General features: G+C 36.1%; 2 protein-coding genes across 2 annotated transcripts in view; both read left to right on the top strand.

The window, feature by feature from the left end:
- The window catches only part of LOC145779394 (uncharacterized), a 242422-nt gene that overhangs the window by 158928 nt on the left and 64436 nt on the right, over positions 1 to 19058 (top strand). The window lies entirely within an intron of this gene.
- LOC145779392 (phosphatidylcholine translocator ABCB4-like) overlaps positions 1 to 19058 on the top strand; it is a 36961-nt gene that overhangs the window by 7351 nt on the left and 10552 nt on the right. Inside the window, exons 2-13 of the mRNA XM_082590971.1 lie at positions 2342 to 2474; positions 4457 to 4656; positions 5877 to 6020; positions 7467 to 7571; positions 13789 to 13960; positions 14274 to 14398; positions 15443 to 15656; positions 16287 to 16469; positions 17241 to 17357; positions 17796 to 18008; positions 18288 to 18468; positions 18829 to 19029. Coding sequence (XP_082447097.1) covers positions 2342 to 2474; positions 4457 to 4656; positions 5877 to 6020; positions 7467 to 7571; positions 13789 to 13960; positions 14274 to 14398; positions 15443 to 15656; positions 16287 to 16469; positions 17241 to 17357; positions 17796 to 18008; positions 18288 to 18468; positions 18829 to 19029 — 1988 coding nt within the window. The remainder of the gene's footprint in view (positions 1 to 2341; positions 2475 to 4456; positions 4657 to 5876; positions 6021 to 7466; positions 7572 to 13788; positions 13961 to 14273; positions 14399 to 15442; positions 15657 to 16286; positions 16470 to 17240; positions 17358 to 17795; positions 18009 to 18287; positions 18469 to 18828; positions 19030 to 19058) is intronic.

Genomic DNA, 19058 nt, shown 5'->3' on the forward strand with positions numbered 1-19058 from the left:
AACGCCATCAACGGCTCGGTGGCTTAGTGGTTAGTGCGCCCGCTTCTGAATCGGTAGGCATGGGTTCGATATCTTGTCGGGTCATACCAAAAGCTTTTTAAAAATGGTACTGAATCTAGTTCCTGCTTGGCACTGAGAAATGGAGTGGATTCGGGTAATAATGCACTCAGTTCCGCCTCTATACGGCTGCATTGACACTGTCTGCTTTGTAAAGCGCTGAAGAGCAACGCATTCTGCGATGGATACAGCGCTATATAAAAACTAACATTATTATTATTATAACCTTCAGTGAGTAGGCTATCACAGTCTCACATGCGGTGAAGGCTTTCACTTTTACGAAAGTGTTGAACACTTTGAGATTCCAATGAATTTCCGTTGGACTCTCATCGAAAACACGTGGCACGAAACTTAAAGTCAAGAATAATGATTTCGTGGTGAGAATATTTATCCTTGGGATTCATCTTTCGCATACTTGCAGAGGGTTTTATCTACTGACCAAGTGAAGTTTCAGTCCATTTACAAGTTTTCCAAAACAAATTTCAAAAAAGCACACCCACTTGCAATAGCAGTAACTTTTGGACTGCTTCTGCGGCGTTGCAGTCTGGAAGTTACTGTCAGTCCAAAAGTTACCAGGGGTGCCCGGCGTTTTCGCAATTGATAGAAAAGCGAAAATTGTTTGAACTAAGTGTAATGAATTCATTGCTCTCAAACCAATGCAAACTTTTCAGTTAACATTACAAAATACTTATAATTATTAATCTGACCTTTTGAGAGGTTAAAAATTTAATTATTTTTCAAAACAAAATTAAATTTAAATAAAATATTTGGCAACCCTGGTAACTTTTGGCCCGCAGTAACCCTTGGACTGCTACACCGGTTCGACACCGTTCAATACGGTTGTATGTTTAGCAGGACACTTAGACATGCCTGAAGGTAGACACGAAGATTGTGGGCCTTGCCTTCCCTTCCACTTAATCTCAATCTTCAACCACCGGGCGTGAGCCTGGATACAAAAAAAACAAACGAAAACGCATCTTTGATCACCTGCCGTCAGGATATGGTGATGATGTAGACTTGACCACTTTTACATTTGTCCTACCTTGACTTTGCTTCAATGTAAAAAGGTCCAATCTTGCTTCTTAGGTTGTGCTTGGGCGAAACGTTGCAAATGAAAGAGTTATTGCTTTTCAATAACCATTGAAAGTTTATTGATCTCATCCGGTGGACGATGGCTTACTTCCCATCATTTGGCATCATTATCACAGCTAATATTTATTGTGAGCTCATTAGCTGCTTTTACTTTCTACATCAATAAACAGTCAAGTACCGGAAATACTTTTGAATTTAGTAACTTCATTAAAATACGTAGGAGGTTGAATTGACCAATCACCGCAACTACTTTGGAACGCGGCATTTACCCAATAAATTTTAAAAACCTTTAATATTATCATATATCTTTTGAATACTGAAAAGTATTCAAAAGATATATTTTTATAAAATTTGTTATAAAATAAACTGAATTTCAATATTTTTAAAACGTTTTTAGTGGTCAATAATGTTATTAGTGGACAAAATTGTACCACACAGCAAGAACGCTATAGAGCATTCATTGTTGTATTTGTGTTGCATTCTTTAAATTGTTTTTAACTTGTCAAATTTCCTGGTTTGGGTTCTGAAGACGCCGAATCCTTTACCGCAAACCTATAGGCCTACTGAGGGAAAGCCACTGAAAAATCTATTTTTAATTCATGTTTACTGATCCAATAGGCCAGAACCACAGGGTTGTGTTTCCCAATGAACTTAATAAGAGGTCAGGTGGATCAGTTTCATTGTCAACGTTTCCCAGTAATTGACTTTCAAGGGTAGCTTGATGGTTAATGAGGTTTACTTGTTAAACAATTTTTACAAAAAATTTACTTTCAACTACGTTAATTTATGGTGTCGTGCCGACTGTTTAAAACAAAAATGATTTGTCTCATATAGTTGAAAAGAAAATTAATATTTTGGAATGAATACAGTAGGCTGCTAAGTTGCATGAAATCGAAGGCATTTATTGCAGTGCTGAAACATAGAAAATTCTGACAATTAATTTACACGAAATACTTTAAATATTTTGTGCTGTCGTTTTCGTTTAGAATTGACAATGCAATAGTTCTGCTTCAAACATTTAAAAATTTCGTTATTGCGTGACTACAATTTCATTTGCATTGCGCGGACGTCTACAATAGTCTACTCTGAAATGCATGCTTGTACTTATTACAGCCACCCGAAGATAGTGTTAGTACAATAAGTCCAAAACAAACCCTTCTAGGTCTAATACTATTTTATCTTCGTCTTTCAGCAACACACCAAAGTCGGCTCCTATCCCGTCAGAAGAAGTATTTGTCAACATTATGAAGAATGACTTTGGAAAGAAATCAAAGAAAAAGAAGGAAGAAAAGATTAAGATGCCATCAGTGCCGTACCGGAAATTGGTGAGCATGTTGCCTGAAAAGTATGTTTTTAATGCTAGCTTATAGCTGAGTTTTGATTAAACTAACGGATTTGTGTAGAGTCCATTTGATATTTCACGATTTGCTCAGCTGAAGATGTAAAGTTGAATTGTTCCAAATGACCTAATCTTTTTTTATCGTCAACTGTACGCATTTGAATGTCATTTAAACGTAAAGTAAGAAAAAGAATGTTTTATATGCACTATATGGCACCAACTAATCTTTTACTCAGGCGCAAGCCGCTTTAAGTTAACGTGTTATAAAGCTACATGTTGGAAGAAGCAATGTGGCCAGTTGAAAACGATTTTAAGAAGCAAATAAGTTAATAATCATCTAAATATTTTATTTCAAACGAAAGTAGTTTCTGCATTCTAAAAACGTTAATAGTCTGTTTCACCCTTGGGTTTTCGGAAGGTTCTGTGTCATAAATACATTAGAATTTTATTTTTTATTCAGCCTGGTGTTTAAATCTCCATTTCATCGGACTCCAGTTATTAGGTTTGCACGTCGGCAAGGCCTAGACATGCAGTTCGCTATGCTACAAATGTAAAATTTCTGCAAGTTTTGTAAAAGTTCAGGAAACGCTGAAGTCAAATATTTTTCCTAGTTTGAAATGAAAGGCTGCATGTCAATACTGTTCAGCTTCTTGCTACCCCATTTTAAATTATTGCAGAATTGCAACGCGTTAAAAAAGCAAACATTTGCGGTATTGAAATTGTATTCATTTGCCAAACTAGCTTGCAAACTACGGACGAAGAAACGGGAAATTAAAATCAACAAACTTATTCTCTGAACTTCCGTTAACCACATGAGAAACACGCCATTGACAATCAAAATGTTGTTGAAGTGTTCTGATGAAAACAACCTTTCATTGCGAAAGCTTGAGCAAACATTCTTCGTAGAAAATGGATTGCGTACCAGACAACAAAATCCATCAATTTTACATTGATTCAACGTCAGCAGACGTTCATAACAAATAATTATTCATAACAAATAATAATATACGTATATAAAGGTCCAGTACAAACACGTTGACAAAATCTTTATCTTTTAAAAAATTATTTCCTAAAAAAGTGTATATGAAAACTGAAATATTAAACTTTAAGAATTTGCAAAACATTTAAAAAAGAAAAATGGCTGAGCACCTCTTAATTTAGTTTATGACTCATTGTCTTTATTAATGGAGAAATGGCACATACTCAGACCGTCAGATGTGCGCATCATTCATGGGTAGGAACACATGAACAAGATTTTGCAATATATAAATCTCTAGTGATTGGCAATGATTTTGATGACTCATTAAACTTTTAAGTCTAATGCATTCCCAATAGAATACTTTATTTTCATTTGGTATTGTATCGTGAAGAAGACATAGGCATTCAATTTCGTGTCTTCAAGTGTATTTATAAACTGGCATTTTAAAAGGAATCGTGGAATCCCAAAATAAAAGGATCATCTTCGTTTTAGAAGCTACTACGAAACTTTATGTCATCCACTAATAACGACAACATCAACAGTAGATGAGTAACGAAGTAGGCGCTGATATCTCTTAACCTCTGTTCTGGTCCTTCGATGTTATTGAAGACGAGTCTTTTTAAAAATAGCTATCGGCCTAGTTGCTACCCAATATGGAAAACATCATTAGTGGCAGCCTACACAATATGAAGCGTCATGGCAACGTTGCATAACAGAGGTTGTCAAGTGGCATGAGTGAGACCCAGTAGCATTGACAGGGGGTCAAAGATCTTATTCATACCAAACCTAAATTATCCTTCTCAACTGCCTTAGTGAGACTACTAGTCAAGAAAATCAGTTTTTAAGAGTGAAACGTCATCTATTATATAATAATAATAATGCTTGTTTTTATATAGCGCTGTATCCATCGCAGAATACGTTACTCCTCAGCGCTTTACAAAGCAGACAGTTGTAAAGAGGGTTACCATAATTTTGCAATATGTTTGCAGTACCGATATGCGGACAAGTGGGATTACGTGAACATAATAGTAGGAACTATAACAGGGATAATACATGGGGTTGGATTGCCTGTCATGTTTGTGTTCTTTGGGGAGCTGACGAACCAGTTCACGCAATACGGCCGCTACGAACAATGCCTCTTCACCTACAACATTTGCCACCGCATGAATCTCACTACAATCAACCAATCGTAAGTAGACTACATCTACGAGTCATTTGTGATGGAATTCTGTCGATTTGTGCGAACCCAATTTTGAAACGTTAACTTTTAGAATAGGTTCGCACAAATACCTGTTTTTTTCTCGGTAGTTGCATTTTTAGATTAAGTAGAAGGGAAGGCAAGGAAGACAATCTTCGTGTCGACTTTAGGCATGTCTAGTGTTTTATCACAGACACAGCAGCATGCTCTTGAGCGGTGTCAAACCGGTGCCCTTTCGAGTTCCTTACAAGGTCTCTCATCATTCGGGTATGCAGATAATTTTAATGGCCTCTGCAAACCATTTACTAACAAGCTTATGGATTGGCCAATGTGTCAGTACATCCATACTGGGGATGAGAGAATGTGTTGTAAATGTATTGGAGTTCCACCGCTGCTACGAGTCATAAAAATGTTAAAAAAACAATAAATTACGGTTCGATTACCCGTTTACTTTATTTTTTGTTTATTTCATAATCCCAGATAGCGCAGACCATGGCACGCAAATTTTGTTACAATGCTGTGAAAAGACGTAACTTATCGATGTCGATTAATTTCTGAATTTTCCAACTTATGTCACGTGTTCCGACATTACATTACGCAATCCACATTACATAACATGTTGGTATGCAAAATGCGATGTAATATTTAGGGTTTGTGACTGACACTTCTTAAATTTTATGCACATCTGACCTACAGTTAATCGTCACAAGAGTGTGATTACACCATGAATTACCTACAAGTCTGAGGTAACAAAATACCATGACAGGGCAAATGTAGTGCACAGCCGTTCATTTTGAAAGTAGAACAATGCTCAGATTTCTGACTCTCACTATGCTTCTTCTTTTGCTTCCTCCATCATCTCTAATCCCAACTTCTACGCATCAGCACTGACAACAAACGGGCTAGGATAGATCTCGCCAAGGTTAAATCTCTTTGCCGAAGAAAGTGACCATCTTGGCTCTGTTTGCATACGTCAACAACTTTTGTCGGCTGCCTGGCCGAGTGGTAAGAATGCTAGAATGGCGCTCGCAAAGGCCTTGGTTCGACACCTACCAAAAGCATACGGCTATGTGTCTTAATAAAGGCTCATGATCATAATGGAAACGCAAAGTTAGCTTAATCTAAATCTTCAATTTCCAGTGTTAGCAAGTATAGGACATAAAACAAATATATTTTAACCATGTTTATTGTTGAAAGTCACTTCTTTCCAGGGAATGGGATCGTACTGTGCAAGTTCAATTGGATTCTTTCAAACAAACTAACATAGAATTTGTCTTGTACTTCATTTACATTGCTTGTGGGGTTTTTGTGTTTGGTTCTGTACAAGTCGCCACTTGGTCTATCCAAGCTACAAGGTTGGTTTGTTGAGCTAAAATAGTCAACTCAGTTTTAACCTTTTTTACGTCTGAACGCGTTAAATTGACTCAAAAATTGTAAAACCTTAAGCTGTGGTTTTCTGTTCCACATTTAACAAAACAATGTCAATAGCTGCTGAACGCTTTTTAGAATATTACGCCGCAAATGAAGCGATTTAACATTTTTTCCAGAAAACATCTTGCTTCGCCCGAAAAGGGTATGTTATTTGTAGAATAAGTCATTGCAAGATTCACTTACAATAACAACCAATACTTGATATGTAATGAGCTTTATCAGCAGTCAACATCTTTTACTTGTATCTTATATAACTTGTGCAACTTGTATAACTTGTATATATAACTTGTATAATATAACTTGATTCTATTTGAATAAGGACCTTCTGATGATCCTCCTTTAGGTGAAACAGGCTGTCAAGGGTTTAGATAGTAATAACTATATTTGATTTAACTTGTATAATGTATCACTTGTATGTGGCTGCCTGGTTATCCAGGCGTATCATTTCGTGCAAGAGTGTTTTGGTAGCCCAACTAACGTGCATTGAAAAGTTGGAATAAAGAAACCTGTTTATTTTATCAGAACCTTCTGCCAATAGACCTGTGCAGTGTTTTTTTTAAGGTGTTTTGGGGGACCGAAACGGTCCCCCAAATTTCTCCAGCGGTTTCCCAAAATTTGGACTTGCAACTACAGTAGAAAAGTAATGGCTGTTTCTCGCTATGTCTTGTCGATAATACGAATATAGCCTACGATCAATAGTTCACGTCCGGAAAAAAGAATAAGTGGAGGTACAGCTAACAGCTGAATCAAAGATTTATTCACAAAAGAAGTGCACCTTCGATATTCGTCAATGTTTATTTCTGATTTATGGCGGATAATGATCAGTTTTTACGTGTGGAAACATAACAAGCAGAAGCCAACAAGCACACTTTGTTTGATTGTGCAATGTGCAGCAAGCTTGTTTGGCGGCCATGCTGGGCAGGCTGTTTGGTCGCTGTCACAATCATTTAATTTAAGCTGTGTCTTGTCGAATAATTCATTTTATGTTGCGTTGATTGTATGTAGTTATGGCTATTTTTTTTGGCTTTTTTTGGTATTTAAATGATGCACTTGCGGTCTCTTAAAACTACTTAGCGGTCACAAACCTTAAAAAAAAAACTGGACCTGTGCACCTGCCGTTACCTTTTAAATTTTTTGTTGATTTGAGTTTTCCTTACAACAAGCTTGGAAGGCGACTGATAAATGGTTGTTTAGTTTTGATTTGATTCAAAGTTGTAACAATAGAAAGATTTCGTCAGTTTTCCCTTTACCGTCTTTCAAGCATGACGTAAATGTGAGTCGTGTTTTTGTATGAGAAGAGGTTTAAGTGTGTCAGGTGAGTTCCTACAATACAATGTATTTAAAATTGAACAATGCTTATTGATTTACAGGCAGGCAAAGCGTCTTCGCGCGTCCTACTTTAAAGCTATATTACGTCAGGATATTGGATTTCATGATGTCACTCCATCAGGAGAATTGCATTCGATGTTATCGAGGTACAACTTGCCCCTAAACGTTATTTACTACACTTTCAATAATTTTGATGATAAATCACTGTCACAACATGCAACAGATGTCAAGTTAATGCTAAAAAAGATTTAGCAAAATCCAGTGAAAATGTAACTTACAGTTTTTTTATTTATACCCCAATTACCCCATGTTTACGTGAAGACTATTGAAGACTTCTCAGAAATCCAATTCGAGTTACATTTTACCTAAAAAGTGGTTTGGTACAGATAGTTTAACTTTCGTGGTTGCGTGTGAAATAACTTATTCACCGGACCGCTAAAAATATTCAACTTGTGAAAACCTTTGTTAACATTAGTTGAGTAACCCTGAGCTACAACTTAAAAAAAACTTTGATGTCTTTGCGGTTGGGAATGTTCACATCTTAGTCGACTGATGTGGATTATGAACTTATGATGCTTTGTTGGGTCATACCAAAAAAGCTTTGAAAATGGTAGGTAACTGGACTGTATTCTAGATTTAGAAGGAAAAGGTTTACGTAGATTAATGTGCTTGGCTGCGCCCACTGGGTCGGTATTTGCAATGAAAAAAGCGTTGTATAAAATCAAACCTCAACTTTTTTATTGTTAAAACTTGATTTAATTTAGTTCAAAAAGCTGAAAGCAGAGAATCATTGCTTTGTAATGGCGGTTCTTCGTAATTTCCATCCCATGAAGCATACTTGTACCTCCTTCAAGTTTTAGTAAATATTTGGAAGAATTCGTATCAAAATGTGATGTTAGCTTGGCAGTATAGAAGGCGCAACTCGTATGTCTAGTTCAAATAGCTAAAGAACAGTGGTTTCATTCTATTGTGATTTGCCACTAACTACTTAAGATAATTGTGGTTAATTTGCGGTAGTTTAAATCTCGAAGCTAAAAATTTAAAGTTACAAACGGCTTTTATTATTTCAAAGCAACATCCTAAAGCGTCGAAGTTGATGCAATATCACAGACTTCCTTCACCGTCCATGTTGCTGGAATTACATAAAAGTAATCGAATTATTGGTGATTCGTGTCATTTTGGGCTTAAGATGGGATTATGATAAGAAAACAATTTCTTTATCACAACGCATATTTTTCCGTAGAGCTTTCCTTAACCTAACATAGAACTGAACCAATTTCACAGCGATTAGCCGAAAACTTAGATCTTGAAAAATATCACGTTAATAAACTGAATTTACCGTGAAGTTACAGCTTGAAAATGTGTGCAACTATCTAAGTTTAAAATCAATGAAAATTTCTGAAACTGTCACATTTTGGTTTGCTTCAAATACCATAAACTCTAAAACTATGAGCGTATTTGGCAACACTGTGCATATTATATAAATGAATTTTGTTTTTTTATTTAGCGTTTCTGACAGTTAACAAAACACAACAATAACACATACAGTATTATAATAATGTGAATACATAATTTCCTGCTTGGTGTAAAACCGATGTGAGAAATATTATTAAAATATTAATTATTTAAAATTGTTAAGACACGTGTATCTGTAGTTTCAAACATTTGTAGAAGTATAAACGGGGTGGACGAACCTTTACATGTTCCCAGTCACAAGATTTCCATTAGGCTTGCTTTCATTACTTGTTACAAGTGCAAAGCGCTTGATTGTCTTCAGGGAGGGTATAAAATGCGTTGTACGACGCATTTAATATCACCACCTAAGACTTAATAGTGTTAACTACTTTTAAATGGTAGTATGATAATTTTGTTTTGTGTCTTTATTGTGCCGCAACCAAAATTGTGCCAGTCACATAATGCGATATAGCAGCAGTCAATTGGACAGAAGGCGCTTACGAAACCTTAGCGAAAGCTTGCGAAAGTAAAACACCAACATCTTGCCTATGTCTCAGTAGATTCATTGCTAACCAGCCATCAATGATGATATCTTGCTAGTCGATAAGCTTGTAACAGCTCTGCAGAAGCATTTTGGCTGCACAATGTGAAAGCAGTTGGTTAACCCTTTGCTTTTCAACGTTTTTTGGGAAGTTAACTGCTCAAGGGGGGGCCGTTTTTGGATCAAATTCAATCAGCTGTTACGAGTTATCCGCTGATGCTATTTCAACAGAAGTTGCACTGGTGTGAAAGCAAATCATTTGTCTATAAGTTTGAAAACTCATTATTTTAAAATTTTATATGTTAAACTTGATATTTCAATTTTTGCAAAGGTACCCAAAAACGACAATTTTGATTTAACTTGCCGCCTTCAATTAACCGTGCTAATCCGATTTCATGCAAACTTCTAAATAACAAAGAGCTCGATCGAACGCACGAAGTGTGTGTGCGGTGTGCCGAATCATTGCATTGATTAGAATTTACGACTTGCGAGCAAATCTTATTGTAAGCTACTCGCTGATTCTAAAATAGTTACAATCAGAGTAATATTGTTACACGAATTTGAAAAAAAACAAAACTGCGTTTGTTGTCTTACATTTTTATCCTAAACTAATGCATTCCGAAACTCATGGCTAGCTTCTCGTTTTATGGAACCAAATTTCTCATAAGTAACACCTTAGCCTGCTTGAATAGCTGTTTACATCTTCGTTTGTGTATTTTAGGTCTACAATTGAGTTTGTAGTATGAATATTTTTAGTAGAGAGAAGACAATTGAACAAGTTGTTGAAATAATCTGAAATTTCTAAATTCAAATTAGGTGCTTTTGAAATTGTGGATTTGTGTCAAGTCGCATCACAAATATCATGCAGGCCACATCATAAGTCATTTCGCTTACGGGTGTTTATAAACATGACTCATAAATTACATCCACAAAAAATACAGCATTTACATCAACAAAGCTAAGTTCGAAGCTCACTTTTTATTGAAGATTGTGTCAATCAATTTGAAAATACATTTTTAGTCAGCCAGCGTCGAAATAATGCAACAGCGAATTGAGGAACATGCGTAAACAAAGGAAATGTGAAATAACCCACAGTCAGCAAATCTACATAAATTTAACGTTTACAAATGTTGAATCAATGTAAAAGGACTGGATTGCTGACTGGGTCCTTATTGTTTGAAGCACTAAAAATACGCGTAAAAGCGACAACGTCAGCAAGGCAGTAATTATGTTTCTGGCCAAAAAAAAATAACGTTTGACTTCAAAGATAAAAATGATTATAACGAAGCTTCAAAGTTTGTCGTAAAACATTTTACTGAGATACAATAAACATAATCATTTTGTGCCAGATTGTGAGAAGACTTCCTAGATTCTTTCCAACCATTTGCATGATTGCAAATTATTTTCTATAACTTTACATTGCTAAAAAATGGCTTCTTTGTTGAAACAACGTGGTTACAGTTCTATAAAAAATTCTTAGGCCTACTACATTGAAGTAATGAAATTTTTTTTGTGATTTTGCTGATGACGTTTTACAATATCCGAGAAGTAAAAAATAATAATGATGAATTATTTTACAAAACCGTGGTTTGCAAGTGCTTCACAAAAAATTGTTGGGGGAAAATTTACTATTAGACGTAAAACGTTTGTAAAAGAAAAGTGTCGGTTTACGTATTTATAATGTTTATTGCGCTGTTATCGAATTATAAACTGCCTGTAGGCTATTGTCTACCTTTGTGGTTGCCGGCCAGCTTAGAGCAGCATGCAAACTAAGCGTTTATGGTATTTGCATCGTGTTATGATTCTCGAAAACTTCCCACAAGGTCTTTATTTTTATCGTGATATTTTGTGCCTCTTCTGTCCTAAACTTGAAGTTATTGTGCAGCACTATCCACATCGGTTTTTAGACTCAGTCTTCATTGAAAATCTTTTGTGTGGTGCATCATTTCAAGTAGTGTCTTCCCCTAAACTGTTACACAAATCGCCCAGAACCAGGTTGATTATTATGTATCTTACAGCAGTTGAGAGCCCGTTATTGTATGTGTGGAATTATTACTGTAGATGTCTGACTAAATTCATGCCAAAGTCGAGCAAATTCTGCTTTCGGGATCCTTGCCGTTATTTACTGTATTTTTTGTTGATAAGTTTAGGCAGCATTTTTCCAAGATAAATGAAGACATCGGTATTGTTCGTCACTTAGATTTAGTTTTCTCAGCATTATTTATTCATTCTTTGATCCACTAGTTTGTCCCACTTCTGGTATAATCGGATCGTTTATAAATGGCGGGTCTTCACAATAGCCGGCCTCTTATACATTGGCGCAACGTATTCAGATGTTGAATCAATGATGAAGAAAGCTGATTTGTTGTTTGTCTTATGTGACGCCTAAATTTATGCCTCGTCTACAGTACAAAATATTTTGTAATGTACATTGTGTACATTGTACATTTTGTTTGTAGGCCTACATTACAAAATATTTTGTAATGTAGATGAGGCATTATCATCTTTATTTTGCGCTCTTTGGAACAAAACACAGTGCACTGTGAAACAAAAATACAGGACATAACAACAAGTAGGCGACATAAAGCAGTGAAGGGACGCCATCGAGTTAGCTGCTACGTGTAAATGGAGCCTATCTCATAATTTTGAGTGTATCTCACAATTACTGTTTGCAAAAACGCTATTTCTCCGGCTTCTCCCAAAAGCATTTGCAGTGATACATTTCCTCAATTGCAAGTTTTGTCAATGAGAGCATTTCCATAGAACGTTTATTTCGAAACCAGGTTTTCGTGTCTTTATCCAAGAGAAGATTTCTTATTGTAACGTTTTTTATTCGTCAATGAATATTATCTGCTTGAAACAACTGTTTTGAATAGTTTGTGGCCTCCATAGCCTACTATTTTGATCGTGGATTGCTATTCTTCTTTGTAGAGCTGATAACGCAAAAAAGCTTGCTATTATTGTTTCTAATTAACAGCTTTGCAATCACTGGCTTTTCTTTGTAGCATAAGAAATAACGCGCTTTGTATTATTGAGGTCAAACCAAACAAAAGAAAGCAAGAGGATGCTTCTCTCTGCTCGCGCATATCGATGCACGAAGCAATTATGAGCTTATGGCTTGTCATCGCAATGTAATCCATTTCACGCTTTGCTGGAAGTTAGCTAGAAATAGCAAAAATTCACCAAAATCTTGAATTTACAAGAAAACTGCACAACTTTTAGCATCAAATTTAATATCATCAGATCCGCCTGGCAATTTTAGGAAAAGTCAAGAAAAACCAAGTGCATGGCGTTACTGTGCTTCAAATAATTAAAGGAAATATGAGGGGGGGGCCAAATCTGGCCTCCCTTTGAGGAGCAAAGTGTTAAGCGGCCGACTTTGTGCACGAAAAACGGCAAAATCGTACAGTGTTGGTTCGACTCTCGTGCTGCGCGCTTGAAAAACGTATTTTAAGGACAGCTCTCCTAACCCATTCCGTCGATCTCGGTGACCGGGCGTGCGTCAGTGGTTCAAGCCTCTACAAGTATGCGAAACTGCCAGGCTTAAGCTGCCAAAGAAGATTTCCCAGTCCAAGGATAAAGATTCTCGCAATTAATCAAACTCCATAAAAAAAGCAACTGATCAGATTCCAAGTTGGTCGAACCAAATATTCAGCTTCAGTTTGGTTTTGATCGGAATTGTATTTCGGCCAGTTTTTATTCAATTTCATGTTTAACTTGAATTCAAATCTTTTGGCGTGGTATGTGATGTCAGTTTGCGTAATTAAGTAGATTGAATACTCCATCCATAAGCGCATTTTTTGCTTCCAAGGTTTAGATTGGATATAAATCAATGGATTAGACTACATTCGACATTATTTGCATTGCAGACATCTAGTTAAGTTCAGTTTTGATTTCTCCAATTTACGTTCAAATGAGGAATTGGCTTAACTCCATAACTCAGATTCTACCTTGTGCAGTTTATACTTGCGCTTGATCTCACGTTTGCCTTTGCGCAATTACGTGTACTAAGACTTTGATTACTCAGTCAGGTATAACTATCTGGGTTGATATTTTCGGAAATTTAAAAAGCAACACATCAAAACACAACAGTTTGAAATTTGTTGGAAAGCAACACTTCTTAGGTCATAAAAGGCAGAAAATAGAACAAAACTTCTATGTTGGTGAATATTAAAACTATTATTTTTGCACTGCTACTAAAATACACTTCAAACTGAAAACATTTACAAGTAGGCTACAGTGTATACAAGATTAATTTCTTATTTTATGGCTGAATGGAAAATTAAAACAGATGGCAGTGTGAGTGATCGAGTAGTTACTACGCTCTAAATGTGGATGTTTTTCTGAGTTTTAGATTTTAATTTCAGTGACATCAAAAGAGTCAAGGATGGGATTGGCGAAAAGGTTTCCATGGTGATTCAATACGTTAGCATGACATTTGCGGGTCTGGTCATCAGCCTGCTATACGCCTGGAAGCTTGCGTTAGTAACTCTAGCTGCTGCTCCTTTGTTGGTCCTTTCAGGCGCTTTGTTATTCATTGTAAGTATCCGTTGAAAATAAATTGTTAATAAAATAATAAAAAAAAAGGGAAAAGTTTCATCTTTCTAATGTAAAACAGTTTCTATCTATAGTTTGTTGAGTATCAGTTGATTATTAAAATAATCATTTTTTCCTTTATGTCTAAAGAGTTACAGCCTACGCTTAGAAAGAAAGGTGTACAATGTTGTCAATTGGAAAGATTCACACAACTTGCATCAACATTTTGCAGTTGTATACTTCATCTATGCATTTGGTAATTTTTAACTAAGATTAAAAAATAACTTTTAATGTTGAATTACCTGATAATGTTCAGTTATCTGACGTGTACACAAGAAAAGAGTTGCAATCTTATGCGAAAGCAGGCGCTGTTGCAAAGGAAGCGATCTCTTCTATAAGGACAGTCACCGCTTTTGGAGGACAGAGCAGTGACGTGGACAGGTGAGCAAACTGAGCATGCTGATACGGTGGATGCATTTAGATTGGGTTTGAATTGTTTGAAAGACGGTTTCCTTAATCAGAATGTCTGCTTATACACTATACTATGTGATTATGTCTATACACTATACTATATATAGACGACTATGTCTACTTATACACTATGCGGTAAAATTTTGGAGGGATTCCTGTTCCCGATATATGGTTATTGGTGATCCAATTCATCAAGAAACGCGGAACTGTTGAGAGTTAATGCTGTCTTTTTATGTAACTGTAATGGTAAACTGCATAAGCTTGACGCAGTAAATCATTGTCAGTCAGCATATTTTGTTGACCGCACTTGTGTTTTGCTTTCGTTTGCACCCATTCAATTTAAATAGAGCGTGTCTTCATCCATTGTGAGGAAATCTTGTTTTAGTGCATTTTTGTAATATTTTGTTGTTTTAAGAAAACCAATTTGTTTTGCTGATATTGAATGTTTTTCCTGCGGTACTGTAAGATAATGTGATAGAAACTTCACTGAGGCTCTGAACGCTGTCGATGAAAAAAAAAAATTGCAACACAGTTTCATTTTTTTTTTGAAGTTACAAAACAGTGAGTTGTTTCCGTGTTGGGTAGGCCTCAACAAAATGCTCTTCCTGCTATTTATAACGAAGCATAAGATCATGAGGAAACATAATGGAAGCGGACATCACTCCACGCTCTTCCCTAATCTTTCGTACTCTGAGGTTCGGATGCATCAACAGAAGATCATCCGTCGATTAAGCAAATCGGTGGATTATACAGCTCAAAATTTTTCCTTTTTTCTCTTACTATTTCTGGCCTTTTCTAACCGTAATTCTCTGGATAAAATCGTCAATTACTGATTCACAAATGAATTTTGCCCAAGCTGATTATTTTCGATGAGATGATCAGATGACCAGCTTGACCGGCCCAGGGAAATCTTCAATCGACTAACTTACCTAAAAGATTCATTGTTGGTTTTTCAACTTATGAATTTCAGCTCAAGAAATTTTTCATTGTTTGTTATGCTTTACATTTCTATAGGTACGCGGCTACTATGAAAGGGGCAAGACTGGTCGGAATAAAGCGTGGATTTATTTCTGGGTTCAGCATAGGCCTCATGTACATATCAATGTTTGGCATGTACGGGCTATCCTTTTGGTATGGAAGCATGTTAGTCATTGCTGACGAGATCACGGCAGGGGAACTGACTACCTCATTTTTTGGAATATTGATAGCTTCTTTCGCTCTCGGCACGGTTAGCAAACATTGTTTTCGTAACAATTGCATAACATTCTAACGAATTCATAGGCAAATCAAAGTTTATTTACATTATGTAAGCTTTTTGCATAGCTGGAGGAGTAGTAAGGAGCAGAATTCTTTTACATCAACATCGATTTCTAAGTGTGCACCAAACTCCATGTATTTACAAGCTAAAAGCCGAAGTGGTTTATGTCCTTGTTTTTGATTCTACTGGGCCTTGGTTCGATTCCAGGCCAGGTCATATCACAAACGTTTTATTTTTCACTTAAAGCAGTGTAGATGAGTGATCATACTGTGGTTCAGCGACAGTATGACATAAAACTGAAATAATGACAGTCGCTAAACACCTTAACAGCAGGCTAGATCGATAGACTACTTTTATTATTACTGCAGTTAAGCAACTGCCTTGCCAAAAAATAGATAGGAGCAGTGTTTGTTACTTGCTAAACTTTCAACGTTTTGTGATTGATTGAAACTTGCTGTCAAAATAGATTGCGATGGATTTTTTCAGTTAAATGACACTTTTTGATTTAAATACTTCCACATTAACTTAAAAGGTTAACTGTTATGTAAGCATCGATTTCTTGAAACAAGTACAACCCATCACTGAAATTTCTTGTGCTAGGCCGGGGCATATGTTGGCACGTTTTCCGAGGCTACTGCAGCTGCGACAAAGCTATTTCAAGTTATTGACCGGGTACCAGAAATCGACGTGTTTTCGGACGATGGGACTGACCCTGATCCTGAGAACTGCGAACTATCATTTCATGACGTCAGCTTCTCATATCCATCTCGTCCGGAGACGGAGGTACGTTTTCACACAATCTACCGAAAACAACCAGAAAAATTCGTGTTTTCACATTGATACAACGTCTGCAGCCTTTGAATCGATGTAGGAAACACGTTTTTTTTTGTTTTGTTTAGGACTGCTAGATGGGCATTCATGATTGATTTTGTAATCGACCCTTGGTTTACGTTTGATGATGAAAGTTTTAAGTTGAATGGACCAAAAAGAAAAAGAAGTCTGTTTTTGCATGAACACTTAAAAAGGTCGATAGAAGTTTTTCTAAGTAAAGACTGATTGGTTTGACACTTTAGATTGATGTTGGACTCATATTTCTAGTTCGTACGACATTTTTATTTCGGCCCCAAGCACCCACGGTCGACAAAATTTGTCAATGATTTGTGATATCAATGGATAATTTTTCCAAAATGTTGTTTCTTAACCACTCTTTCATATTTTTTATTTGATCTAACTATCAACGAAATATAAAAATAGAATTGAATTTGTTAAATGAAATTATCCTAAAATACATTATGGATGAATTATTAACTCAATCGTAGTATAAAATTTAACTAAAATCATAAATTTTTTCACCAAAATATTAACTTATGACATCCTTCTAAAAAATTATAATAACTCAATGACATGACATCGACAGATGTACAAATAGGCCTCGCCATGGCAGCATACCTTTAGCGTACAAGGCTGGAATATTGTTTTACTTTTCTTTTTAAATACGTTCTCTGACAATTTGAAAAAAATAAATCTCCTTCACTCACGCCACGGCTTGTGTAGGTGTTGGATGGCATTTCGTTTAAAGTTGGAAGAGGTGAAACAGTGGCTTTGGTTGGACAGAGCGGAAGCGGAAAAAGTACAATCATCCAACTCATTCAACGTTTTTATGATCCAATCGTAAGTAAGGACGGAGGACTTTGCTTATTTATAATAACAATGTAAACAAAAGCAGTATTTCTAACGGTATTATCAGGCTGTTTTTAATTGTATTTTTTTTTTTGTTACTTATTGGCATTTTCTGCATTTTAGTATCTATTATTTTAGTATCATTATATTTACCGACAAACAAACGTTTTTGTTTTTTTTATTTATTGGAAAGTTGAATCTACTTATCGAGTCTGTTTATAAATTTGGCTACGAATTGTAAAAGCGGAAACATATGTTAAAGTTTTCAGTGTTTCCTTGCTTCAAGTTCTCTTGTTTTCGTCTAGAGATAATCTCACACGCCTTATTATAAATCTGAAAAGACAACATTATGATACTTACGGAAAATTGAGAAGAAAATTGAAAATGTAACCACGGCTTAGGAGATCTCACAAATGTTACTTGTTCCAGAGTGGGAAGATAACCATTGGAGGGCGCAATTTACGCACTTTGTCTGTCAATAAGCTCCGAGATATGATTGGAGTTGTTTCTCAGGAGCCAGTCTTGTTTGAGGCTAGTATAGCAGAAAACATCCGCTGGGGGTGTGTGGGGGTGACCGACAAACAAGTGAAAAAAGCAGCGAGATCTGCAAATGCTTACAATTTCATTAAAAAACTTCCCAAAGTAAGTAGCAAGTGTAGTTTGTAACCCAGACCTGTTAATCTTGTAGTTTCAGCAATTTGAAGTAATAAACAGAAAAACAACGTTTAACTAGCTGCAAGCTTAGTGTTTTATTTAAGTTACAGCTTTGAGAATGAGCAAACACAATACTTAACCAAACCGCGATAAGCCATCGATTGAACAATAACAGGTTAAGTCGCTGATTAAGCTGGAAAAAGATTGAATATTTGTGATGGAAATTCGACAAAAAAATAATTTAAATTCTACAACTTTTTTTTACAGGGATTTAATACTCTAGTTGGAGAAGGAGGAGGCCAATTAAGTGGAGGACAGAAGCAAAGGATAGCCATTGCAAGAGCCATCGTAAGAGATCCAAAAATCTTGCTCCTGGATGAGGCAACCTCGGCTTTAGATGTAACTAACGAATCAGCTGTGCAAACTGCTCTACAGAACGCATCTGCAAGTTAGTGGAATTCTTTTTGTTATTTTGTTGAGTTACACTTGGCCATTTTGAATTTTCCCTAAATGCATCACATTAGCTCCTTTTGACACTCTTTCTTTTATTGAAAGTGCATGTTTGAGATGTTCAGTTTACGATTTATCACAGGCAGCACACCCTTGAAGCAAGAACTTGTTGAAGTATAGATACCAGCAATGCTACACACATTGACAAATCTACTTTTAATCTTTCTTTTTTTTAAACGTAAAGTGATGTAGTTTTTGATATATATTTTTTTATTTTGTACAGAAAGAGACTTTGGTTGAGAATTAAACTTTCTCAGTAATTCCAAATTTAGTCAGTGATGATGTTGATCTTCTTCAGATCGGATCACAGTGATCATTGCTCATCGATTGACGACTATTCGATACGCTCACAAGATCCTTGTCCTCCAAGAGGGGAGGATTGTGGAGGAAGGTTCCCATGATCAACTTTTGAAGACGAATGGACTCTACAAAAATCTTACGCGTATGCAAGTAGGAATGGATCATGAACGCGAGAAACAGACAAAGGAACACATCATAGGTCAATAGATGCATCTCTTGTATTGTTTA

The sequence above is a fragment of the Aplidium turbinatum genome, chromosome 11 (assembly GCF_918807975.1).
Source record: "Aplidium turbinatum chromosome 11, kaAplTurb1.1, whole genome shotgun sequence".
In the NCBI taxonomy this organism is placed as follows: domain Eukaryota; kingdom Metazoa; phylum Chordata; class Ascidiacea; order Aplousobranchia; family Polyclinidae; genus Aplidium; species Aplidium turbinatum.